The sequence below is a fragment of the Bidens hawaiensis genome, unplaced genomic scaffold, assembly GCF_021521415.1.
Source record: "Bidens hawaiensis isolate Kalapana, Puna unplaced genomic scaffold, B.hawaiensis_p1.1 tig00035453_1, whole genome shotgun sequence".
Lineage (NCBI taxonomy): Eukaryota > Viridiplantae > Streptophyta > Magnoliopsida > Asterales > Asteraceae > Bidens > Bidens hawaiensis.
Window position 1 is genome coordinate 13,959 of NW_027505368.1, and position 27,507 is coordinate 41,465.

General features: G+C 38.6%; 1 protein-coding gene and 1 pseudogene across 2 annotated transcripts; one reads left to right on the forward strand and one right to left on the reverse strand.

Moving 5' to 3' along the window:
• The first annotated feature begins 564 nt into the window (after positions 1-564).
• On the forward strand, positions 565-11,842 carry LOC143612722 (uncharacterized). Its single transcript, XM_077086635.1, has 5 exons — positions 565-703; positions 4,724-4,986; positions 5,990-6,201; positions 7,809-8,079; positions 11,199-11,842. Exons 1-5 carry the CDS (start codon positions 610-612, stop codon positions 11,532-11,534), a joined length of 1,176 nt encoding a protein of 391 aa, XP_076942750.1. The 5' UTR covers positions 565-609; the 3' UTR covers positions 11,535-11,842.
• Positions 11,843-12,026: 184 nt separating this feature from the next.
• Positions 12,027-15,703, reverse strand: LOC143612724 (uncharacterized; annotated as a pseudogene). The gene is made up of 11 exons (XR_013149987.1): positions 15,569-15,703; positions 15,408-15,502; positions 15,117-15,174; positions 14,832-15,013; positions 14,668-14,744; positions 13,257-13,339; positions 13,096-13,147; positions 12,951-13,019; positions 12,782-12,868; positions 12,631-12,695; positions 12,027-12,538 (listed from the first exon to the last, which is right to left on the reverse strand). The product of XR_013149987.1 is annotated as an uncharacterized LOC143612724 (transcript).
• Between the last annotated feature and the right edge of the window lie 11,804 nt (positions 15,704-27,507).

A 27,507-nucleotide genomic window follows, 5' to 3' on the forward strand; every position in this document is an offset into this window, starting at 1 on the left:
GTTGAATTTGGGATTGGGCTTGGTAATACCAGCCTTGGAGCGGGTGAGCATGGGGTGGTCGTTGGGATGTTGGGCTGCTGGTGTAGAGGGTGGGGTAGGTTGTTGGGCCGGCGGGTGGGATGGAGTAGGGATGTGTGGAGATGGGCTTAGAAGGTTAGATAAACGGGCCGGGGGAGGCGTGGGAGGAGAAGCGGTAGGCGGTGTATATGCATGTTCACCATGTCATGTCCCTTATTTCTATCCATGTAACCTACCCAATACTTCTATTTTAACATGTGAAAGAGACTAAATCAAATGCAACAATGCAGTAAAAATAAAACGTGTACAAAATTAAACTAACGACTACTCCAACAACTTCTTGGGCTTCTTCAGGTTTCTCTTGGGCCGGTTCAGTGGACCAGTTGCTATTGGGTCCGTATCACACATGGTGGAAGAAGCCATAAAGGAGTGATGGTATTTAATAAGATTTAATTAATAATTTAATTCTACACATGGTCTAAGCAAGTCAAAAGGAGTGAAGCCAGCGCAAAACAGTCGGACGGTTGATTGGGGGCTTATTATATATACATATTCTTCTTCCCCATCGATCTAGAATCAACAACAGTAACAATGGCAGCTGGTACTACCAGGAAGATTTCTGCTGCATCAGCCAGGTCTCACACCAGGAAACCCAAATCCACTTCTTCCACTACTCTCCCCAAAGGTCTGCTAATTGTTTATTTATACGATTACAAGTTTCTAGTGTTTTGTAAGATATAGGTTTCAGTTTGAAGGAATTGAGCTCAGTATTAAGTTTGAATTCGAACCCATCTACTGGGTATGTCTAACTAATTTATGATCAAAATTCTTGCTTTGGTTTTAAGTTGAAGGAATTGAGCTCAGTGTTAAGTTATAAAGGAAACTGATCCAGGTTAGATTCTAGTTATCACTTTATTAGAGATGTGATTCCATCTATTGTTAGGATTAAACGCACACACGAAACTGAACACACACACGAAAGCAGTAAACGAACACGAGGATTTAACGTGGTTCGGTCTAAACTGACCTACGTCCACGGGTGGCAACTAGGTATATCTTTATTGAGTGACAAATATTACAAGTACATAATGTTGTTTATATAGAGACTGAACTAGGGTTAGTAAATTATTATGCAAGAAATCTAAACCGGGCCGGGCTTGGGCCCGACCGCCCACACCCGTCTCCTCTTTTGACTTCATATAATAAACCGGGCCAACAAGGCCTACGAACCCAACAATCTCCCACTCGGAGGCCTTGAGTACTCTCGTCTGCACTCCTGATTGTACTTCTGTAATCTGAACATTAAACTTCTTCTAGTTGCCACCGCCTTCTCATCAATTAACCTGAAGGCCCGTTGAAGCTCCCCGGAGCTCCAACACGTCAGTCACTGCTAAAACTGCCCCTGACCCGTTCTCTGTCCCTACCGGCTCCCACTGTAACGAACTACCGGATCCTGAGATAACCCGAGAACAAACACTCTCCATATTCAGCAAGTAATTCATTGGAGAGACTTTTACAGCTGGAATACTGGTTTTCTGTCGACCTGGAACTGTAACTGAAACACGACCTGTGCTCCCACTGTCACGATGTCCCCCAACTGATTTAACCTTCCTAGCTCGTTCATCCTGAATCTTCACTTTGGCTCTGGGTTTGTTACTTGTAAAACGAACCTTCTTCTGCCCACGAGATTCTGTGAACCAGACTTTGTCTTTCACCAAAACTGGATCCACTCCTTTCGGTGACATATCGACCATATACAACGAACGCATTTTCTTGCCACGAGCAACCACGAGATTCCCTTTGACTACTTTCCACTGCCCATTCCCGAACTTAACATCGTGTCCTTGGTCATCCAACTGCCCAACTGAAATCAAACGTTTCTTCAAACTTGGAATAACCCTCACGTCTTTCAAAGTCCAAGAAGTACCGGCTGAAGTTATCAAATCAACGTCTCCCATACCCGTAACCTCTAAAATATCATCATTCGCTAGTCGAACCTTTCCAAAATCCCCAAATTTAAGACTCTTCATCGTTTCACTACAGTGAGTGGCATGAAACGATGCACCAGAATCCATCACCCAAGCATCAACGCTACTCTCAACACTACAAACCAAAGCCTCATCACTACTGACCCCGTCATCTGTGTCGTCTTCTGTAACGTTCACCTCTTTCTTACCATTCGGACACTGATTCCTGAAGTGTCCTTTCTCTTTACAACCCCAACATTCAATATCCTTACGAGTCTTAGACTGACTCCTCTTCCTGCTCCCACTGCCTCGCTGTTTTCCCCTACCTCTACCTTCTGTGACTAGCATATTGCCTGATGATTCACCTGAACTTCTGCGTCTTGAATCTTCTCCCAGAATCAGATCTCGAATCCCATCGAAAGTAATATTTGTAGACGAACTACAAACTGCAGTCACTGTTTGCGACCAACTGTCGGGCAAAGAGGATAATAACAAGAGGCCTTGAACTTCATCATCAAACTTAATGTCAACTGACACTAAGCGGGACAAGATCGAATTAAGATTATTGATATGAGTTGTAACTGACCCACCCTCTTTCATTCGAGTTGTCACTAGCTCTCTGATAAGATAGACCTTATTCGCTGCCGAAGGCTTCTCATACATGTTGGATAGTGCGTCCATCATACCACGGGCTGTGGTTTCTTTCATGACGTTAAACGCCACATCTTCCGACAACGACAATGTAATGCAAGCCCTAGCTTTCTTGTCTAACTTCTTCCAATCTGCTTCTGACAACTTTTTTGGTTTTTCATCCTCAAGCACTACATCCAAGTCTTTCTGACAAAGTAGTGCCTCAATATGCATCTTCCACCAACCAAACTTCTGTCCGTCAAACTTCTGTATCGAAACTTTTCCGTCTTCTGCCATAACAATGACTAAAACGAAAAACTGGATAAAAAACAGAGACAGATACAGCAATGGCACGAGCCTGAACTTAACAACTGTTCTACTAAACTCTGTTAAAAAAATCAACCTATTTATACGTGCAGCGGAATAACGAACTGTAAATCAGAAACCGAAACTTTAAACTGAAACGATAAACCTGACAAACGCGGTTGGCACTGGTTCTCCGTTTCTTTAAATGACTTCAACTGTTCTTCAACAAAAATAGGATCTTGATTGGCTCGTTCTTGACTCGTTGAAACTGTTAAAAAAATATCTTGTCCTTGTGCCTCGGCTAAACTGCCCGATAAAACTTCGAACCTAAATAGAGAAAACTTGGCCCACACAAAAAATTGATCTTTTAAAACAAAAAAAAATCAAGAATTTTGGTCAAATCTGGCTATTGGTCAAAAGGTATGCTGCAACTTGAACAAATATAATTAACCATGGTCACGTCTCTCTCTACCAAGCACACGCTCTTAGTGAGAAAATATCGATTAAGCTTCTGCCTCAAAATCAATATCTTACAAAAAACTCCGGCGTCTGACCCACAACTAAACAACGGTACACGATGGTTATGCGGTGGTAAAATGCTTTCGAAAAATAAAACCGAACCGGAACAACTCCGGCGACTGGGTATGGCGGAACCCTACCGGAGATCACCCCTTTCTTCCCTGCGGCTGAGTCGGTAAGACTCTAGCGGTGTTGCGACAGCAACAGCAAGGTTTTCTCGCGGCGAAAAAACGATGACGGCGGAACCCTAGCGCAGCAGGGTGGCGGCGGCGGAAGGTTGGTTCCCGTGTTCTTCGTGTGATCCGAACCTAAGCTCTAGATACCACTTGTTAGGATTAAACGCACACACGAAACTGAACACACACACGAAAGCAGTAAACGAACACGAGGATTTAACGTGGTTCGGTCTAAACTGACCTACGTCCACGGGTGGCAACTAGGTATATCTTTATTGAGTGACAAATATTACAAGTACATAATGTTGTTTATATAGAGACTGAACTAGGGTTAGTAAATTATTATGCAAGAAATCTAAACCGGGCCGGGCTTGGGCCCGACCGCCCACACCCGTCTCCTCTTTTGACTTCATATAATAAACCGGGCCAACAAGGCCTACGAACCCAACATCTATAACTTTTAGGTGTTTTCAAAATCATTAGAGTCGCGTTAAGAATTATTCAACTTATGAAGAAACTTTTTTTTAGTTTCATCCAGAAAGAAACCAGGATCTCGACAATATGAACACTTTCATGGTTGGTTTAAACATATGTCAAGTGATATCTAAAGTTTATTAGGATCTATAGTGGTTGTGCATATTATAATATACTATCAACAGTTTAGACCATAGGATTTTGGTTACAGCTTGTAGATCATAAACGATTTTATCTTCTTTTTTTTGGTCTTGATAGTTTATTATGCTACAATTGGGCATCTTATAGATGGCATCGTTGACCCAAATAAGTCAAAATTTGACCTTTTTTGGTCAATGATGTTATCTCTATGACGCCAAATTGATCAAGATATTGCACGTGAAAAAATAGGGTATTGTAAGTGGCGGAGTAGACTTTCTGATGTTACTCTATAGGCTCTAGTAGGCAAGTAAAACTTTTTATGTCCGCGCGTTTGTTAAATTGCAATCCAAGAAACTTTTGGTTTATAACCTGAACTGTGTGAACTCATATTCCACTTTCAAGTTTCAATCTTACATAACTAACTTGCTTTTAACACCATTTAGGTGATTATATAAACTTCATGTGGCTTCTTATTTCATTGGAACCTTGTAGGAATTTTCAAGAGTTTGTTGCTGGTTATCTTTACGGGCCTTCTTGCATGGGCTTATCAAGCAACACGCCCACCACCTCCAAAGATATGTGGATCTCCGGGTGGTCCGCCTATCACATCTCCCCGGATTATGCTTCGTGATGGAAGGCATTTGTCATATTTAGAATACGGTGTTCCGAAAGACACAGCCAAGTATAAAATAATATATGTTCATGGTTTTGACAATTGCAAACATCATAATCTATTTGCTGCTGCAGCCTCTCCAGTATAGATCTTTCATTTTCTTCATGTTGTTTGTGTACATTTTTTCACTAAATAGATTAGTTAAACAAACGTACACACTTTTCTGAGATAATTACACACTACGGGGGGGGGGGGGGGGTATGCGATATTGAGCAATCAAAGTCAGATAGATAATTAGCTATGGGCGTGCATGGGTTGGTCTAATGTTGGTTTTAGTCTCAAACTGAACCAAAAACCGAAAATTCAGTTTTTGAAAACTGGTCGTTTTCGTTCTCACAATGGGTTATGTTTGTTTTTCTAAGTCGTGTCATTTGGACTTAAAAAGTTTGGGCCAAAGAATTTGAACCTAAATTTATTGTTAATTATTGATTATTATACATTTAGACCTAAAATTTTTTGACTATGCCATTGATTATTTTTATAAATTACTTAGAATTGGTTTCTTTTGATTTTTTTTGGATCAGTTCGGTTCCAATCAGTTTGTTTTCTCAATTTTTGGTTGATAGCAGGACCGAAACCTAACCGAACTGAACCGCTGGTTTTTTTACTGGGTTCGGTTATTTCACTTTAGTTACGTCAGTTATTTTGATTTTGGTTCGGTCATTTCGGTCTTGTGCAAGCCCCTATAATTAGCTGTAGTAGAACAAGTAGAGAAAATAGCTTTTGGAATTGTGTCTGCTGTTTGAAGTTTTTATAACTGGATAGTCAGGTTTTTGTTATGGAAACTAATAGATAAAACTGATCAAATTTACATTTTTGTGAAACTTGAAATGAAAGCCACTGAGGTTAAGTTAAAACAAGGGCTAGATAATTTTTTTTTTTTGGTAAAAGGGCATTGCCCTTGGTAAAATTTACTGAAATAAAAATTGGTTACAAACAAGTGCATCTCCCCCATCCTGGACATAGAACCATGGACGGATGAAGACCAGAAACCAAAATGAAACAAACTTGAAACATAAATCAAACAAGGTGTTACTTAAGATAACTGTTTTTGTTGCAATCAATATGAAACTTGAGCTTTACAGGCTCTTATTGAAGAATTGAAGGTGTACACTGTTGCATTTGACCGACCTGGTTATGGAGAGAGTGATCCGCATCCTACCCGTACTTTAAAGAGTTTAGCTTTGGATATAGAGGAACTTGCTGATCAACTAGAACTCGGGTCTACATTTTATGTGGTTGGAATGTCTATGGGCGGAGAATTGGTTTGGCCTTGCATCAAGTACATCCCTCACAGGTATTGGTCAAATTAGCCTTTTAAGCATGCTTTTTGAGGTGGCAAGATGAGTCAAAACAGGCTCAGTTTAAACGGGTTTTATACTTTTGTTACTATGGATTGACCGTTAACATTTTCTATACCTTGTGAAAGTATATATGAATAATTAATGCTTCAGTTTTATGATTACAAAAGTAAATATTGCAGTGGCTTTATAGATCTTTGAATTATTAATATTTGAGTTAAAGCAACACAAATTGACTCATTCGTTAGTGACTGGTAGGGTTTTAAACGAGTCAAACTAGGCTCGAGCTTGCCTATGCTTGAGCTCGGCTTGTTTCAAGCTTTATTTGACTTTTTTTAAAAATAATTTATTTGCATTCTAATTTATTTTATATGTATTTTTATACTTAAAAATTCTATAATTTACATAATATATATTTGTTTAGTTAATTATATATATATATATATTAATGATAATTATAAAAAAGTATAATAAATAAAAGGCTTGTTTAGGCTCAGGGGTGAAGGTTAGTTAGGGCCCGAGGTGCCCCCCCCCCTCCTGTTTTTTTGCGTAGTAGTGTAAATTTATCTGTTTCCGTCCGAAATTTTTTATACGTAGTGTAAATTTAGCCGTTTTCGGCTAAAATTTGAGCCCCCCCCCATCGTTTGTGAAATTTTGTATACATTTTGAGTCCACCCCCGGTGTCTTAGTCCAAGCTTCGCCGCTGTTTAGGCTTGCAAGCCAGCTCCAGCTCGATAAGTGAAGCTCGGGCCCGAGTGTTGAATCATTTGTTAAATAAGCTTATTTTTAGGATCGAGCTTAAATCGTGCATAGTTTTCAAGCTCGAGATCGGTTCACTTATCATTTATTAATTAATTTCTATACATTTTTAACTTTTTTATGTATATTTATTAGAGCATTCACATCCCCTCCTCCGTATTTTACTCTATAAATCAACTAGAAATCATACTTTTTCAAAATTTCTCTCATTTAACCCCTCATATCCCATTCGCTATTTTTATCTTTATCTTACTCATAAAAGCTTATTTTATTTGTATTATTATTCTAGTTTTATACAGTCACATAAATTTGATGGATGATGAATAGTAGTTGTTCATATATGAAAAGTGAATATAGCAACTTTTTATAATTCAGGGTTAGAGAAGTGGAATGGTGGAAGGGATGGAGTGTGTTTTTTGAATATTTTTTTATAAAAAGATGGGAGAGTGTTTGATGAATGGTTTGCGACTGCTCAAAATTGCATATATGACATAATATATACGATTCAGTTATTTTTATCATAATTTTATATATAATAATAATAATAACAATAACAATAATAATAAAAATAATAATGATAACAATAATAATGATAACAATTTTACAAATACATATTAAATATATTAGATAAAATTTATGTAAAAAATGGGCTCATTTAGGTTTGTGAGCCAGTTCGAGCTCAATAAGTAAAGCTTGGGATCAAGCTCGTTTAAGCTTGGTTTGTTTGCATCCCTAGTAAATAGGTAGAAATTGCTACTCTACAACTTATCAGTAGCTATTTTTCTTTTTCGTTTGAAGTCATTTGCATTAATTATGATAATGTTGTATATTGTGATTTAAACAGATTAGCAGGAGTTGCACTCTTTGCTCCAGTAGTTAATCACTGGTGGCCTAACTTCCCATCAAACATATCTAAAGAAGTATATTCACAAATGTTCAAGCCGGACCAATGGAGCCTTCGTGTTGCTCACCACCAACCATGGTTGACCTATTGGTGGAACACTCAAAAATGGTTCCCGAGTTCCTCGGTTGCTGCTCGCAACCCTGCTATGTTTTCTCCCCCGGACATGGAACTTATCCCAAAACTTATGGGTCTACTAAACGAAGAGCGCATGGTATGTTATTGTCTTAAATGGCTCGTGTTTATTTTAGATTTCATATTGATACTCAAATTAGAAGTTTACAACAAAAATACATATGCATATATAATATTTAGGTTTGAGTTATATGGGTTGAGTTATTCTGCAAAGGCCAACAAAAATGAGAAGTGTGAGAAGCCATAATTAATTGACATGTGTCAAGTAGGGACCAAAGGAAAAATGGTATAAAAGTAATACTACACATCTTCTCTCTCCACATGTAAGTCACATGTAAATTCCCCCATCATTTTTAAACGTCTATAACTTTTTCATATGATATTTTTTAAAAAAAATTAAAATTCACCATAATAACAAGCGTTTTTTATCTTTAACATGAGTATGATTTTGTTATATAAAAATAAAAAAATACGTCATTGTGTCTTTTTACTTACCATTGTGTATTTTTTCGTTATTGTGTCTTTCTGTTTGTCAATGTGTTTTTTTCGCCTTTGTGTCTTTCAACTGATCATTGTGTTTTTTTTTTAAATACTAATAACACCGTCGTGTAATAATATGTAAATATAATGAAAAATACCAACACATTATCTAATACATAAAACACAATGATGAATACATATTACATAATACCTTGAAACGTAACACACAATATTGAATACATATAACACAATGGCCTCAAACGTAAGACACAATGGTAAATACATAAAACACAATGACTTGTAACGTAAAACACAATGGAATCTACATATTACAAAATGATTTGAACGTAATACACAATGAATATAATACTGCTTTTCTCAACTTAAGTGAATGTTGAGCACAATAACTAAAACACAATGATAAGTAGAAAGACAAATGTTGAGCATAGAGGCACAATAACGAACAAAAAGACACAATGATGTAATATTTGTTATTATTTTTATCTTTAGTATGAGTATAAATTGAAAAACACAATGACCAAAATCTATAACACAATGCATAGAAAAACTCAATTAAAAAACACAATGGACAACCAAATAACACAATATAAAAAAACTCACTAACTTTTTTTTATTTTTATATAACAATATGATATTCATATTAAACATAAAAAACGCTTGTTATTATGGTAAAAAAATTTATAAAAAAATGTCGTATGAAAAAAGTTATAGACGTTTTAAAATGACGGGGGAATTTACATGTGCCTTGCATGTGGAGAGAGAAAGTCATCATAAGTGGGTTATTACGTTCATGCCTTTTTCATCAATTTTTATTCTTAGATTAATCTCCACCATCCAAAATTAAGATCAATTGATTAGATTCTTTCTCACCATTCTCATTTTTGTTGTACTTTGTATTTTAACTTTACCCTGAGTTATATAACCCTATTATTATTTGTTATTTATTTAACTTTTGGCATACAATAGCCATTTTTTTATGGGAATACAATAGCCAATTACTTGTAAGTTAAAGTAACATTTTTAATATATAATAAAATTAAAAATAAAATAAAATAAAATGGTCAACCCGGGAATCCTCCAGTCAAGAAATAAAGTTTCATAAAGTTACAAAAGAACATACAAACATCAGCAATTAACTCTAATTCAATTGTAAAAACTGAATCCAAGTTCAGTCGATTAGGTAATTAAGAAAATATAATGAACGAATCAAATACAAACCTTACCAGGTTAATAAACGACCCAAACACGACCGGTTTAGATAACCATGTTTGCGGGTTGTTGGGCTGGACCCGAACACAAAACCAACCCGAAAGTTATGTCGGACTCACCTGAACAAGGACACGAGTTTTTGTAGGTTGACACGAGCATGACCCATTTAACTCGAGATTTATAATCTATTTTAGTTATTAGTTTTGCATACTGATTACTAAAATTAAAAATTTACAACCAAATGTACAATTATAATATCGTTAATTACTTTTTATTTACAAAGCCTATTTCTCTTCCATCTTTTAATTTAGGTATAATTAGGCAATTAGTTTCAAGTTAGAAAAAACATTTATTAATTTATAAAAATTTGGTGGTCAACCCGTGAACCCGCTAGGTCGACTCAAACACGACCCCTTAGCTAAACATGTTAGTGGGTTGGTGGGCTGATGGATCCACCCAGAATTTTATATTTTATTTTAGTAAAATTTTCTGCAAACTAATACTCAAAAGTACAAATTTACAACCAAAAATACAAATCCATATAAAATAAATTAATTATGTTTAGGTTATAATACCTTGTTGTTATTTGTTTTTTATTTTTAAAGTTTTTGCACAAAATGACCAATTAGTTTCAAGTTAAAAAAACATTTAACTTATAAAAATAAACTGGTTACCCCGTGAACTAGCCGGGCCGATCCTAACACGATTCGTTTTAGATAAACATATTCGTAGTCGTGTTAAGTCACACAAATCCACTCGAGTAGGACACATGCTTGATAGGTTTACTGCCTAGTCAAGTCAAACTAATTGGAAACCACCCGCAAGCGTGTTGGCATAGTGGTTGGATGTGAAATCCGTCAATTAAGAATCTAGTTTCGTTAGTAAACATTTACCCAACATTGTATACGATAAGAGGGTAGAAAGGCGTAAGATTCAAATCGGGGTAAATTCAAACATGCATAAATCGGGTTTTGTATGATGTTCTGAGAATAACGAGTTAGCAAAGGTTGGCCTAGTCAAGTAAAATTAAGTAGAAACCACCCGCAAGGTGTCCACGTCAAGATTGTCACCCAAATTTGATCGAACCTCCCCCGGAGCTGGTGTACCGAAAGGATTTACAAACTCTTCCTCATCAGTATGAGTCGGACTATTGGGAGGAGTGTCGAATTTCCTTCACATAAGCATGGCATGTTTAACCCAAAGTTTTATAATTTATTTTAGTTATATCTTTTTGCATAATAATACTCAAATTACAAATTGACAACCAAAAGTACAAATGTGTAAAAAAAATGCATATAAATTATAATACCTTACTTTATAAAGATAAACGTGTCAACGGGGCCAAACCAAACACGACCTATTTTTTATTCAAATCCATTTCGTGTTAGTTTCATGTCGTTTAAGAAATTCAAGCTATTGTTTATGTCTAGCATCTGCTTAATTAAAGACCATGTGTCATTAACATAAATGTCTTTTATTGGGTTAAAGACGCAACCAAGACAACAAGGAGAATACGAGTCTCTCCACCGTGACTTAATGATTGCATTCGGGAAGTGGGAGTTTGATCCAATGGAACTCGAGGACCCGTTTCCATGTAACGCAGAATCAATTAATCAACTATCACAAGATGTTAATGGTCCGAGATCAGTTCATGTATGGCAAGGTGATGACGATCGGTTTTCTCCTGTGATACTGCAACGCTATATTGCCCAACGACTCCCTTGGGTCAAATACCATGAGCTCAAGAATGCAGGCCACCTCTATGCTTTTGCTGATGGGATGGCTGACACTATCCTTAAATCACTTCTGAATGTGGAAGATTAGGTTTCACACCTTGATACATGTTTGATGTTAGCTTTCTTATTCTTATCATGAAAACTGATACCCGAAATATTTAGGATGGATACTAAGACGGATGTATGGGTGTATTATTAGTTTGAAAATTTTCACGTAGATGACTATGTTGTTCGGTGGTACGTGTCTAATTAATCGTGTCAAAATTGAATATAGTAATGGGTATCTTAATGTGTAATTTTTAAGAAAATAAGACCATTGTTTTTTCTAATCACTGGTTAGTGAGTTTGAGAATTTAATAATTTTCTTATATTTTTTTTAACAAGTAACATGAATAGATTCATTCACCTTAAGGTGTTGTGTGTTTGCATCATTCTCAATTATTATATAAAGAATATATTAGGTAGGACCAGTTAAACTTCTTCCATTGCTTAGGATATTATGAACATGTTTTTGTCAAAAATGTACCGGTCGATCACCACGGTGACAATGCATATTAAGAACAATCATATTGGTGAGACTAAGGTGGCGAACCCGTCTCAAATACGCCTCACAATGTTGTACAAAGTCAGGAAATAATTGATAAAAGGATTAATTTAAATTGATAGAACAAAAATATAATATACAAGGTCAAATTATTTAGGTTGCTAACAAATACAAGATGCAACATATCAGTCTCTCACATCTTTATCACACATTTGATACATAACTTTGTTGACATGTTTAATCTCATCAACATTAAATATTTCTAGTATCTATCATGTTCTTTAGATACCTCCGCAAGAGCTCTCCGAGAGAGGATTTTTATGGATATAACAACCGACATGAAGGGAAGACAACTAGTGTAAATATGCTAACACATTAAGCTCTAAAACAGTCTTACATATTGTTTAATCTTTGTAATGCTTATTATAACAAATATTGTTGAATTGTGGCCCCATCTCTAGACTCGGGCGGCTTCCTCTGATAGAAGCTGGTATGGTTGGTCGCGGTCATCATTTTCAAGTTTGGGTAACTCATTGGAAGGCTTCTCCCTATAGAAACAGGTAAAATTTCATATTGAGACCGCACCAACACAGATATGATCAAACAAAATAACAAAAACTGGTGTGACAACAAGACTTACGCTTTTGAATATATGATGAGACCAACACCAACAACTAAAAAGGACAAATAGTATAACCAGTCCACCTGCAACAGTTATATGATCACAAGTTATTAACATTTGAATAGACATGTTTGGATTTTGGTTACTTTTAATATTTTGGAAATATTACCTTTTGGTGATATAAAAACACACGAATGACCACGGCCCACATATCGGCTGTGAGTAACGATAGATTAAATAGTGTGGCTCCACTCGCCTGCAAAAATTCATCACAAGTTTTAAATGCATATATTTTGACATTTTTCTTCTTTCTAATTTCTGTAACATGATTAACGAACCTGCAGAACAAGAGGGGTGAAAGAACCAAACACAAAGCCCGATATCCCATAACCAGCAAAAGTTAATATCTGAAAAATATCCAGTTTTTACAAATCTAAACAAAAAAAAGGAAAAACAAAACATTGCAAAATGACATTCACTTACAACTTCAGGAGACCAAGATATCGACTCGAGGGTCTTGAACTCGAATATAGCCCTAAGGAATTGTTAAGGAAAACAGGCAAATGATGTTCTTATTCAGAATTACATGGAGGTATTGAGTGTGGTCCACACAGAGTTTAAACAAAAAGAAAAAATAAGGATACATCTCAATTAAGCTGACTAGCGTTCCAAATAAACCATACATTGCCATTACTTCAACCCGGCCCCCCTTCTTAACACAAAATTCCTGCATACCGAAAAATACTATAACATTTAGGGGGTGTTTGGAATTCCCTTATGTTAGCTTCTTATAGCTTATAACTTATGGGTTATAAGTTATAAGGTGTTCGGAAAAATTAAGTTTTGTGAGTGTATAAGGTACAAGTTACAACTTTGTAACTTATACCTTATGCCTTAAATAAGGTATAAGGAGGTAAAATAAGGAATCCCAAATAACCCCCTTAGACGGGTTGGATAACTGGTCAAAAATGAGATCAGGTCAATATAGATATTTTTAGTGCGGGTCAAAATAGGTTGGGCTAAACATCATACACCCTTTTTATCCCAATTTTACAAAACTTAAAATTAATGTGCAAAACCATGATTACAAAACTATAATATTACAAAAAAGAATGTGAACTTGTTTGATAAAGTTATTTAGGTGGTTTTAATGCATTTAAACATTTTTGACCCGTTTCATGCTTTAGCTACAGCCATTTGACTAGTCAAACATAAAATACCTAAAAGTAGGGGTGTGATTTCTTGACATAACACCATGGGTTTGGGTTTTGTATAAACGGTTTGGCCGTTCTGGCCAATTGTAGGTTGACCCGTTTAACATATTTATTTTCAATGTTTTTTCTTTGTTTAAAATGTATTTTATATAATAAATGTCAAGTCCCAGATCGATCATCAAACATGAATTAAACGACTAACTCTCATTATATTAATCAGAAAGTATAACTCAAAAAACTGATTACAACTCTCAAACCCTAACTCGGTTCGACTCTTGATGAACTCTAACTCGGTTACATCATGTTCACCCTCTATAATGCCTAACCGTAACTCGGTTTATATAGACTAATCTAACTTGCTAATTAATACATAACCAAATATAATAAACCCTAAATGTAACCCCGTACACCGATTGCATAATAATGAATCCCACAGACCCAATAGGTCCAACCCGGTCACATACACATAAGTGACATGACAGGCCTATTAAGATGGAAATTACGTCCAACAAAATGTATTGTTAATCGTTATATAGTGCAATAATTGAAATGTTATATATCATATAATATGACAAAATTTGTTGGGTATCTTATAAAAAATTAAAACTAAAATGGAAACGGACATATGATGTTATAATTAAAATATATTGTTTTATATCAATTTGTATTTTTGTTGTAAAAATGTAAAGTTAAAGTACTAATACGTAGGTAAAAGTTATAGAAAATCTCCGGGTCATACAGTTTGTGTTCGGGTCAACCATGACTATGCATGTCGTGTCGGCCAACACAACCCCTAATTTAACACCCCTAGCTACAATTACCCCCGCTAATAAACACTAACCTCGCCAACATTGCTCAATGCAAAAAAACATGTTCCTGCAATCACAAGCACATCACCAAGAACAGGATTGGAGCCACCTGAACCACCAAACAGTTATCTTAACCACACGCTTTTCTGTTTTCTTATTCTTAACCGACCATTTTACTATGAACTTTGATTATTACCTCCACCACCGACACCGGAATCAGATAATAGCACTAAACACAGCCCCGAAACACATAGAGCCGCCCCAACAAAGAATACTTTGTGCCCAGAAAGTACCAAGTCAGAATTATGACCCAAATAATCGCCGCACAATCGAGTAATGTCACGCTTGTAATTGATGAAAACTGGTATGCTTTATTAACTGCAATCAACCATATACATCTCAAAAACTGTCTTTTTTTCTTGGAGCCATAATATATATATCTTGTTACTAACCAAGAAAATACCAAGGTTTGTTTACTAACCAAGAAAGCTGCCCTCGACATCCACAAACGCTAAGAGCAGATACCAATACCAAGCAATCTGCAAAAAAGTTGAAAAATATATTAAAATTTGAAAAATGTACACCTTCAAATTTTCTATATGCATATTTCTAATAGAGGTAAGCAAATTAAAGAGATGTTTTTGGATCCCACCCCATCTATTATAACTATTTTTTTAGTAACAAACGACTCGCATGCATGATTGTATATTATATATTAACACAGAGAAACACACGAATGCAAAATAACAATAATAAAAAAAGTTGAGAGTACATGCAGCTTTTGACGACGGTATAACAGGATGCTTCCATAGACCAAGGCTAAAGCCAAGTAACCGAAAAATGCAAGGGTAAAGGGGGCATTAACACCTTCAAAAACATAATGTCAAAATCAGATTATTAATGACTGTTAATTTTGTAAGGGAATAAATGAACCTAGATTAGCAGAATAAGATGAAGTGAAGCCCATAAGTGCCACTGAAAAGGACGCTAGTTGACCCAATAACACGGCATACAACACCCTCCAAACTCCTCCTCCCCCATATTTTACACTAACACCTGAATTCATATTCAATTTTAGTACGTACTTTTTTTAAAGTCACAATATATATTTGGTTGGTTTATACTTTGTATTATAATACTGAGAGGATCAAAGGATTGTGAAATTATTAAAAAAATAGTCATAGGGTGTTGGCTATTTATATTATATTATATTATATTATTATATGGGTTGTCGGTAGCGTGCTGTAGTGATAATAATTAATATAGGTTTGATATTGGTATGTTATTATATAGAGTAAAAAAAATTTTTTTTTTTAATAAAAAACGAGCCCAACGGCTCTTTTCACGCATTCCCAGACCTCCTTCACGCTCCCCCAGCCGCTAGCCCACCAGCGCCTGCCTCTTTTTCCGCGCTCGCGCTCCTTTCGCGCCCCTCTCGCGCCTCGGTGGTGTGGTGCTCGCGCCCCGGGGCGCGAGCGGCTGGCCTCTTGCGCCCTTTCTCGCGCTCCGCACCCCTCAGCCTAACATTACCAACAACCACTCATCTCTAGAATGAATCACACTATGTACTTCTTTCAAGATATTATGTGTATGTACACACCAACCTACTATCTACTTCTTTCAAAATATTATATGTATACGTACTGATGTCATCAATTGAAGTCATCTCACTTCATTTTAACTTTATATAGGGCCACCACTTGAAAGGGATACTGATTTCCCTTTATATAATAACCTAAAAAGATGAATATATTATCTTGAAATTGTATGATCATTTTAAGAAACATGTTTATTAAGAAAAATATGCTTTTATATATAAAAAAAAGACAAGTTATGTCTGGTTTCCGTCCCTATAATATGTACTATGTACCAAATATTTTAGATTAGAGCCTCCAAACTTATATATTCTTTATAAATGAAATAAAGAAAACGCCTAAAACCTCTCCCAATTAGAATCTCTAAAACAAGAAAAAAACATAATAGAAACAATAGTGACCCCCAACATTTAGAGGTTGACTATCGATATATTTTGTAAGTGTATAAAATCAAAAAACAACAATAAAATAAGTGTTTGTTAGTAAAATATGGATAACGAAGTAGATTCTCTATCTCAACTTCATCTTTATTATTTATATTTTTTTTCCACTTCTATCAACATTTCTGTAACATTTATCATTTTTCGGTTTAACTTGCATTTGTATTTGTATCAGAAACCCGACCCGTTTTGATCTTTCGGATTCGTGGTTATTAATAAAATGTTGGACTTTATATTCGTTTATGTTTCACAAATGTCAGGTCAAGAAAACATCATTTTCGGTATGTTAGAACACCTCTTTATGATGAAATGACTTAAAACATACTGAAGAAACACTAACCGGACCCCGGACAGATTACTGGTAACCTGGGGGTTAGATAGATGTTTCCCACGAGGGGTTAGACCCTTGGAAGATGGTTCTTCTGATAACCTGCAAAACAGACACCGTGAGCTCGTCACTGAGAAGGGGGGGTTCCTCCTTGTGACCACCCTCCGGCGTGAGAATCAGACTAGATTGCTCTTTAAATATAAAAGTATATTAAGAGATTGCTAGAGCAGATATCAGGTATATTATGATGATAATGTGATAAGATATGATAAGATGAGATGGTCATACCATTTGTGGTATTTATAGCCGAAGGTAGGTTTCCAAGGAGGTATGGCCGGCTGCAACAGTGTTCCTGTTCCACCAACAGTAGCCTACGCACGTGCCTTGCTGGTAGTTGGTGGGTAGGTAGCGGCTGACAGCGACCAGGCCTGCTGTATACTATTCCTTTTCCACCAACTGTCAGCTACGCACGTGGTATGACAAGAGTTGGTGAGTAGGCAGCGGCTAATAGTGACATACAGTGTAGGAGCATGCTGCTCGTCATACTGTTGTCTATAAGCTGTCGTATCTTTAGTCAGATCTTTTTCCCATACCTCGTCAGGTACAGTACAGAAGATCTTCCTGTATCGTACGGACTGGCTTATTTGGGCGGGAGTATTCCCCCTCCCGCCCTTGTGCGGGATTGTTCCCGGCTTCGCTCATTCCTTCAGGTGACACTGAACGATTGAGAGCTAAGTGCCTTGTGCGTGTAGCCTTGCTGCGCGGGTGGCCTTCCCTAATGGCTTGTATCCGAGGCTGCGGGGACAGGCGGAGTCCTTCACCATTGGGAGGCATTTCCTGCGGGACCAGCTTGCGTACTGCGCGTAAGGACGTCACGTCTCTGAGCATGGTTGGTCCTGCGGATCCAGTTGGTTTCTGCGCAGACGTCCGTGTTTGAGGTGAGTCTTGCGGGTCCAACTGGGCTCTGCTGGGACCTACCTCTTCAAGTCCCCCCAGTCCAATGTTCTTCTCATGCGTGTTTAATAAAGTGAGGTGAACTTTTGGACTTAAGCAAAGGGTTTTGAAAAGGGTTTTTTAAGGTTTTCCATGGGGATTCTTCCCGCGGAAGTCCTTGTCACTTGCAGAAATTCCCGAGTTTCCTGCTTGGTCTTTGGGTATGATGCGGGTAGGTCTGTAACCTCCTCGCAAGTCAGGAGCGTTGAGTCCCACTTGTGTGGACTCTCCATGAGGTTTTGGTAGTTTTGAACATAGTGATCAATTATGTTAAAACCACCAATTCCATCCTGGAGCTTCAAACAACGTAGTTCTCGACGTTCCTGCTATGCGGGGATGTTATTTCCGTTTCCGCAAGCATTGCCCAGAAGATCCTTCTTGGTTTCAATTCCCAGCGGAGCGCTAGGTATGTGAAGGGTTTTGCCTTAACACTGTACCAGCGCTCGTCTTACGGTTACTTTACTTCCAAGGTATTCCTGGCGTCAATTCCCTGCGGGTGCTAGGTATGTGGAGGGTTTTGCCTTTACACTGTACCCGCACCCGTCTTATAGTTACTTGGTTGCCGAGGAATATTTGGCTTCAATTCCCTGCGGGTGTTAGGTATGTGAAGGGTTTTGCCTTTACACTGTACCCGCATCCGTCTTACGGTTACTTGTTCGCCAAAGTTTACTTGGCTTCAATTCCCTGCGGGTGTTAGGTATGTGAAGGGTTTTGCCTTTACACTGTACCCGCATCCGTCTTACGGTTACTTGTTTGCCAAGGTTTTACTTGGCTTCAATTCCCTGCGGGTGCTAGGTATGTGAAGGGTTTTGCCTTTACACTGTACCCGCATCCGTCTTACGGTTACTTGTTTGCCAAGGTTTTACTTGGCTTCAATTCCCTGCGGGTGCTAGGTATGTGAAGGGTTTTGCCTTTACACTGTACCCGCACCCGTCTTATGGTTACTTGTTTGCCAAGGTTTTACTTGGCTTCAATTCCCTGCGGGTGCTAGGTATGTGAAGGGTTTTGCCTTTACACTGTACCCGCACTCGTCTTATGGTTACTTGTTTGCCAAGGTAAGGGGTATTTTCCCGCTTACTTTTTAATATTTTCAAAATTTGAATTTTGAAATTCGAAGGGTTGGTGGAAAGATAGGAACAGTCCAAACCTCTGAAACGTCGTGCGACGGTTTCTTCTGACTGTGTCAGGACGTGCAGGAAGTTATGGTGACGTGACAGTACATGGTCATTCCAGACGCTTTTCTGGCGCGTGGGCGCGATTTTGGGGCGCGTGGCCGCGAAATTACTGGCACACGTCCTTTCAACAGCTGTTTCCAGCTTGCTTTTTGCCACGTGTCATAGTTTCATTGCACCTTCGATTTCTCTCTCCTCCGCATTAAATTCACCGCATTAATTGCGATTACTATATAAAGGGGGAGAGGGTTCTTTGTAATCCACACTTTCACCCTTCTCTTCTTCTTCGTAGCGATTTCCGGCAAATACTCCCCTTTTCAGGCAAGCATTTTCCCGAAATCGTTTTCTTCTTCCTCTGCAATATGTCTTCCCATGATGCTGAAGCTGTAGCCGACGATAGGAGTACTGCTGGCGAGTGCCAGTGTGCTCTACCTGTCGATCAGTACCAGTACGTCGTCAGGAAATTCATGCTTGAGTCTCTTGAGCGGGAGTTTCCTGAACCCCACCAAACTGTGTACGATGCCCCCAGTGGCAAGATCGGGGTATATGCTGCATTCTTTGTTTATGGGAACCTTAGGTTCCCATTGACAAAGTTTGTGTACCGTGTCCTGGAGAGGCACGGTGTGCACCTAACCGAGTTGCATCCGATGGCGATTGCCAAGATCCGGCACTTCGAGTGGGTGTGCCGGATTCTGGGTATTGAGCCCTATGTGGACCGCCTGATGACCTTCTATACTTGGAGGTGCATCCAGGGGTGGTACACCCTGACAACCCTTATTAAGGGTTTGAAGATCTGCGTGACCGAGCGCAGTCTCCGATCGTGGAAGCGGGAGTTCTTCTACGTTTCTGCCCGCGCCATCCCCATTGCCATGAAGTTTAAGAAGGGGCAAGCTCTTCCGAGCCTTCATGCTTCCAGCTACCAAGAGGCGGAATGGTTCGCGAAGATATCCCGGGTCCAATCTCCGGTTTACCGGTTTGCGGAGTCCGGGATGGTGATGCTGGGGATGAGCCGGGTATGGAAGGATGCGTCCCGGTTTCCCATCCTTCTCGAATACGGTTTGAACTCTATTCCTTATGGTATGTCTTGTCTTTCTTGCTGATATGAGTTTGTCTTCTAACTGTTTTTCTTTTCAGAGGGGAACGATCTGGAGTCGCTCCTGTACCCGCGGGAAGCTGACGGTCCCGTGCAGGTGGGCACTCGTGCTCTAGACGAGAACGAGTTGCCCATCTTGGAGCAAACGGCGGATCGGTTTGTGGAGGTCTATCCGCCGGGTCACGAGATCCTGAGCCAACGGCGGCCAGGTAAGGCGATACTCTATCCTCAACCCCTCAATGCTGTACCCGCTGCTGGGATTCCTGACATCCTGTCTTCTTCTGAGGAATCCGCAGATGGTCCTCCGCTAGTGCGGAAGAGGAAGGCTGCCGGTGGGAAAGGGAAGGAGAAGGTGGCCTCTACAGCCGATCCAGTGGTCCTATCTGACAGTGAGTCAGATAATGAAGAGGTGGCGGGGAACCCGGGTGGTGAGAAGACCACTGTTCCGGAGGCTACGACTGTTACCTCCGGAGAACCATTGACGACGACGGTGACCGGCATCAAGAGACCGGCTCCATCGGGCTCGTCCCCGCCCCTCCGTACGTTCAGGCTCAAGAAAACCCGTAAGTACAAACATCCTTGTTTTTGTAGATTTATCATACTTCATAAATTTATTAACACTTATCTTCTTGTGCAGGCGTGGATGATGACGCATTCCAGGGTGGAGCGCAGAGGAGTACCTCTCCACCGATGACGGTAGGCTCGGTCAGCCTACCTGAGGCGACGACCCAGGCGCCTGCGCCTGCTTCCGCTGGACCAGCTGCTCACTCCTTTGAGCCGACTGTTCCAGCCGAGATAACGTCACCGCCGGTGGTAAGTGCGATTTTTACAGCATCTTTCACCGAGCCGGCGGTTACGATTGCTGCGGATTCTGCGGCAGCGACTGCGGCGGCTGCCACCATGGCCCCGCCACCGGCACCGACGGCCGGCCCATCAGGTACGCATGGGAGTACTCGCCAATCTTTGCCACCTTCCCATCTGCCTGACCTTTTGGATGGGTTTCCTTTGGGTTCAGGTGATGGGTTCGGCGGCTATCGGCCTGTTACAGACCCTACAGGTGCGTAGGGTTCCTTTGGCCCTTTTTCACTTTTATTTTTTATCATCTTTTCCTAACTGCTTTTTTTGTTTTTGCAGTGTCGGATTCCAATGAAGTGTATGTTCCGCGATGGAACATACGCCGAGGAACAACCCTTCGTACCCCTGTGGAGTGCGTGGAATGGGCTCGCCACGCTGCTCCCCATGGTGCGTTGGGGGAAGCCATGGCTAGCTACCAGGAGGGTAGGCTAACCAATGAGCTTCGGGTTCTCCAGGCCCGGATGCAGCCGCGCGTCGAGCTGCTTTGTCGTGAAAACGACAAGTTAAAAGCAGCTCGCGCCAAAGACGTATCTCAAGCGCGGGCTCTTCGGGAGGAGAACCAAAAGTTGGCCGCAGCTGCTGCGGAGAAGGAGAAGGCCTTCAAGGCCCTCGAGGTTGAGGTTCAAGCGCGACTCGAGGCCCGCTCCAAGGCTGCCCAAGCTGTTAACGAACAGCTTCGGCTGGCTAAGGAGACTGCGAGGAACGCAACCGAGAGGGCCACCAAGGCTGAAGCCGTTGCTGAGCCTTTACGCGTGGAGAACGAGGAGCTCAAGGCCAAATTGGAGGCTCTCCAACGTGCTCATGATGCCTTGGCGATGGAGGATGCCAAGAAGCTTCAAGAGATCTTGGACCAGAGGGGCGTGCTTGATCACACCGAGCGGAAGCTTAAGGGCGTTGAAGAGGCTGCTGCAAAGGAAGTGCTACTTGCCAACCTTAACAAAAGCGAAGCCGAACGCGCCTGCACCCAAGCTCAAGCCGCCCTCCAAGAAGCTCTGGTTGCCAAGGAATGGCTTCTTCGAGAAGCGTTGCCTCAGGTATGTTTGGCTTTACGTCTTTACGCTTTCCTTTGTTCATAGAAAAGGTGTTTGACACTTGTATTCTTTGTAGGTTGTGCATCGGGTCTTCTCAGAGACTACTTACGATGATGCCATGAGCGCAGCCCTCAACGCTTCTCACGAGGATGGGGAACGGGCCGGCTTCCTGCTTGGTCTAGGGTTCGTTGAGAAAGGCTTCCCGCCTTCCAACTTCCCTTTGTACAATGTTGATACTGAAGCCATATACGACCAAGCAGTAAATCAATACGCCGCCTTTCCGCATCCAGTGGTGGAGAAGGTGAACCAAGTAGCTGCTGCTGATGATGGGTTAGCTATCTTTAAAGCCTTCCTTGAACTGCCACGCTCTACCGATGGGGCTGGTCCAAGTGGAAGTGGCCCTGAAGCCTGATCCTGAAGATCCCTTCCCACTGCTAGGATAGTTTTAGCTTGTATAGATGTATTTATTTTCTTTTCGTAGGCGGGTAGTTACCCGGCCATTCTTGTAATAATTCGTTTGTGAAATACAAATCTTTTTGCGTATAAGATTGTTATTTCCTTCTTTGGGTTTCTTGCTTTATAAACTTATGACTTGCATACTTAGTTTAAATTAGCAATTTTCCAAGTGTAGAATAAGTTAACCTGTTGAACGTGGTTGATAATGGGTTAAAGTTTTGCTTCCTCTTTCGTGATTGTGCGGGTAGAACCGTCACTTGCACTTAGTAGGATGGCTAAACTTTACCCTTCATCTGACCTGCGTGTAGGTTTTCCTCATCTTTTGAGGATAAGTTAACCTTTGAACGTGGTTGATAATAGGTGTGAAGTTTTGCTTCCTCTTTCGTGATTGTGCGGGTAGAACCGTCACTTGCACTTAGTAGGATGGCGAAACTTTACCCTTATCTGACCTGCGTGTAGGTTTTCCTCATCTTTTGAGGATAAGTTAACCTTTGAACGTGGTTGATAATAGGTGTGAAGTTTTGCTTCCTCTTTCGTGATTGTGCGGGTAGAACCGTCACTTGCACTTAGTAGGATGGCGAAACTTTACCCTTATCTGACCTGCGTGTAGGTTTTCCTCATCTTTTGAGGATAAGTTAACCTTTGAACGTGGTTGATAATAGGTGTGAAGTTTTGCTTCCTCTTTCGTGATTGTGCGGGTAGAACCGTCACTTGCACTTAGTAGGATGGCGAAACTTTACCCTTATCTGACCTGCGTGTAGGTTTTTTCCTGTTATTGGGTTTGTGCGGGTAGGACCGCCTTCCCACGCAACGACTTCACGTAATGTGAGCATGGTTGGTCCTGCGGATCCAGTTGGTTTCTGCGCAGACGTCCCTGTTTGAGGTGAGTCTTGCGGGTCCAACTGGGCTCTGCTGGGACCTACCTCTTCACATACTTTAGGGACTATTATTGGCAACTATCAAAAGTTTGTTTGACCATCTTAACCAATCACATGCAATTTCCCCATATGAATGAACCATACTCTTACCATTATAAAAGCAAGGTTCCATACACCACTTTGGTTGCTCATCTTTTCCAAATTCTCTCTCAAATCCAAGTATTCTTTCTCAAGGTTCTTAATAATTAAACAACAACCATTCTTTAATTTTGTTTTGTTACTTAGTAATTGAATCTTGTGGTACAACATATATATATATATAATATGCACCCCTTGTTTCCTTCGGCTTTCATCTTCTCCGCCCATGGTCGGTTGAGGTGATATGCTACAAGGCAAGGCTTCATGGAGGACTCATTATAGTCCTTGATTATACTGTTTTCCTTTAATTCTTTACTAGTCTTGTTTATATTGTAAGTAGTTTAGTTTCTAAATTCATGTTTAAAGAGTTCCATGGTATTGGGTATGAAGTCACTAGCCTCGGTTTTATCCCGAGTTGAGAACCGAACCAAGATCGAACTCTTGTTTACTGGTTTTGTTTTAAATAGTTTTATTTACTAGTTTTGTTTGAAATAGTTAAATAAACATGTCTATGTAAGATTTGAATATTATAACTTCTAAAATCATTTTTATAGTTCTATGGTATTTGGGTATGTGGCAACCATCCTCAGTATCATTTCGAGTCAAGGACCGAACCAAAACCGAACTAAACCGAGTTCACTTGCTTAAGACACACAAGTGTGTTTTGGCCACCGAAACTCATCTTTTCTGCAAGAATGTATTTTAAACTAATTTTAAGTTACTTTATCAACATACTTGGTGTGTCGGAATCCAACTTGATATTATAACAAGTTTGGATCGGTGAAACCAAATACTCGCTTAACGGACGTTAAGGTTCTTCACAATAGAACTATATACTTGATTAAGTCTTTTTGATTTTATTGAGTTATCTCAAAACATTTTGGAAAGTTGACTTTGAATTTAGTTAATTATCTAGACCCAAATTGACAAATCCGAACACTCGATTAAAACCTTGTTTTGGTATTTATATAACCAAGGGTCTTGCAATAGTGCATTATAACCCACATAAGTTACTTAACATAGGTTGAGTAATATTTATTAATGAAATACCAAGACCCGGTTTCGAGTAAACTTACTTTTTAGAGCATATCTTTAATTTCTCAAATATTTACATTATAAACCATAAACTTCATTTATTTACTTTACTTGTCATATTTTATTTTAAACCCTTTCAAGACTACCTACTAACTTAAGACCCGTTTAATCTAGGTCTTGCTCGTCAACCCGATCTCCGATTATCCACGAATCAATCTTTCAAGTTACTTAGTTAACGTGAGTACATTTTATCCCCCGTTTTCACTTTTATATTTTGGGGGTAACACGCATACTTATTCAAAACAAGAATGATTTATTTTACTCATTTCTCAAACCACAAACTTTAGGGTGTATGATACTTAAAATACTTGCTCTATTGTGCGTTATATGTCTCATATGCTTTACGTGCACGAGTGTTTATTTTTAAGTTGTTGTTGAGCCTCAATAAGTATGATCATACGCTCCCCTAACTACTTAGCCTTGTGCTAGTAGAATAGGGCCTTATTATCCAAGTATGTCGGTTGTTACCGATTAGAAAGGATCCTCATTTACATATGTTTTATATGCCACGATTGATGCTTTTATTTATGGTCTCATATATGTTTGTGGATTTTACTCATATTATATATACTCAAAACTATGAAATTGCTCACCAACATACGTTTTGACAAATATTATTTTATGCATTGTTACATGTTTGATGTATTACTTGAGTTGGAGTTTGAAGACGTCATTCTATTTTGATACCGCTAGGTTATTAGAAGAATGAACAATATTTATTTCTTATATTTTGGTGTTTATTTGTATGAACAATATGTGTTACTTTGGAGATTGAATGAAATTAATGAGTTGATTAAATATTGTCACTTTAATAGTATCTTGTGTTCTTGGGCAATCCGTTGCACCCCGACATGTTCCGGCGCCTTTGGTCGGGGTGTGACAATTTCTATCTCCATTCTCATCTTTAAATTTTAAAGTGTTGTGAATAATGATTCTTTAAACCAATGTTGCAAAAGTCGTTAGGCGGTCCCTAGGCGGCCGACCCCCTTGGAGGGAGTACTCGGGGAGTACTTGGAGAGTACTCGGACATGATAAATATAAAGAAAATTTTTTTTGGGTAATATATATATTTCAAATATCATAAGTTTACTAATATTCATAACAAAATAAGTGAATATCAATATAAATAATAGAAATACATTTTTAAATACTAAATTATTCTAAAAATTGTTAATCATTTAATAAAAAAATAATATTCGTTCTTTGATACTATACACATGCAAATATGTTGTATTTTTAAGTCAAAATAGGCCAAGTTAACCGACTAGATGTATTTATGGCTGATGTTGATCACCTTTGAACAATTTTTAGTAACTAGGCGGAGTTAAAGAAACTCTCCTCGACACCATACCTTGTAGCGAGTACTCGAAGAGTACTCAGCCTTGTAGACATACTTTTACACATTGCTCTAAACACAGAGGTGCATTGCTCATCAATCTATGTATCTTTTGTGATTGTGAGTGTCATAGGAAAAAAAATATAATAAATTAAATGTTTGTGAGTGAAATGAGAATGAGAAGTTGAGAGATTAAACAAAATTTAAAGAAACATGATATATATATATATATATGGGAAGGTTAACGTACAAATGAAATTAGCGTGCTAAACGTGAGAATCAAGTAGAGTAATTATATATACAAGTAGAGTAATTATGTAATTACTCTATAATAATTACTCTATGATGTAATTACATAATTACTCTACTTGATTCTCACGTTTAGTGCGTTAATTTCATTTGTATTTGATCCAAACTATATATATATATATATATATATATATATTAAAAGGACGATTCAATCATCCTCATAAATATACTATTTAATTTACTATTCAATTTTTTAATATTTTATTAATTATAATAACTAAATCACTAGCTATAACTCCATAAATAAAAAATGATGATATTTATTTCTTTCACTTTACTTTTTATTTCAACTAATTAAAATATTTAACAAACTATATTTTTAAAAACTTAACTTGGAGAAATATCGGTTTACATGTTTTGTTTGTCAGTTAGACGATTTTTTTAAACTTTGCTTTCATATTTTTTATAGTTCGTTTTTTAATGACCGAAACATTTTTCATGATTTATATCTACGTATTTCTCCTTTAAAATTTATTTTTGTCTTACTAATTTATGTTTACGAATTTGTGTTGGTACAGCTGATACTAATTGAATTTGTGTTGGTTCGTAGCTGTAACGTGTCGGCTTTTTTGGTTCTACATATTTACATATGATAATTTGTTGTATATTGGCATTGAAATGTTTATTTCTTTTGTTTAGTTTTGATGTTATAACTTGATACAGATTGACTTCGCGTTGACTTGCAGCGAGTTTATGGTTTAGCGTTTTACTTATGTTTTTTATTCGATTTAACGGCCCCGTCGCGAAGCATAGGGTCCTAAATCCTAGTTTAATTAAATTATAGAGATGGACTTGCTAAGTTGATATTCAATATTTATAAAGGTAAAATCAGGGGTGGATCTAGCATAGGTTGAAGGATAACATATGCTACCCCTCAACTTTTTTGACGAAGTACATTCTTAACACAAATATTATTTTTCCTTCTTTTTTATGCATCGTATATCCTTGAACAAAGACCGTTTTTAGCCCGTATTATCCGTCGAACTTTCCCTGTAAAAACCTTAAGTTAAATACTTATTTGTGTACATTTGATATGATTTGATTTGTGAATAAAGTTGACAGAAAGAGGTCCACAAAATTTGGATTGTGTCGGGGAGTAGCTCCGTGAGGCGGGTACACCCACCGGTCAAGATACTAGATAGATAGATCTACT

Excerpts from the sequence above, each read along its gene's own strand:
- LOC143612722 (XM_077086635.1), top strand. The coding sequence starts at position 610 with ATGGCAGCTGGTACTACCAGGAAGATTTCTGCTGCATCAGCCAGGTCT. Across the intron at positions 704-4,723 it reads TTCCACTACTCTCCCCAAAG|GAATTTTCAAGAGTTTGTTG; the intron begins GTCTGCTAATTG and ends GGAACCTTGTAG. Across the intron at positions 4,987-5,989 it reads TTGCTGCTGCAGCCTCTCCA|GCTCTTATTGAAGAATTGAA; the intron begins GTATAGATCTTT and ends TGAGCTTTACAG.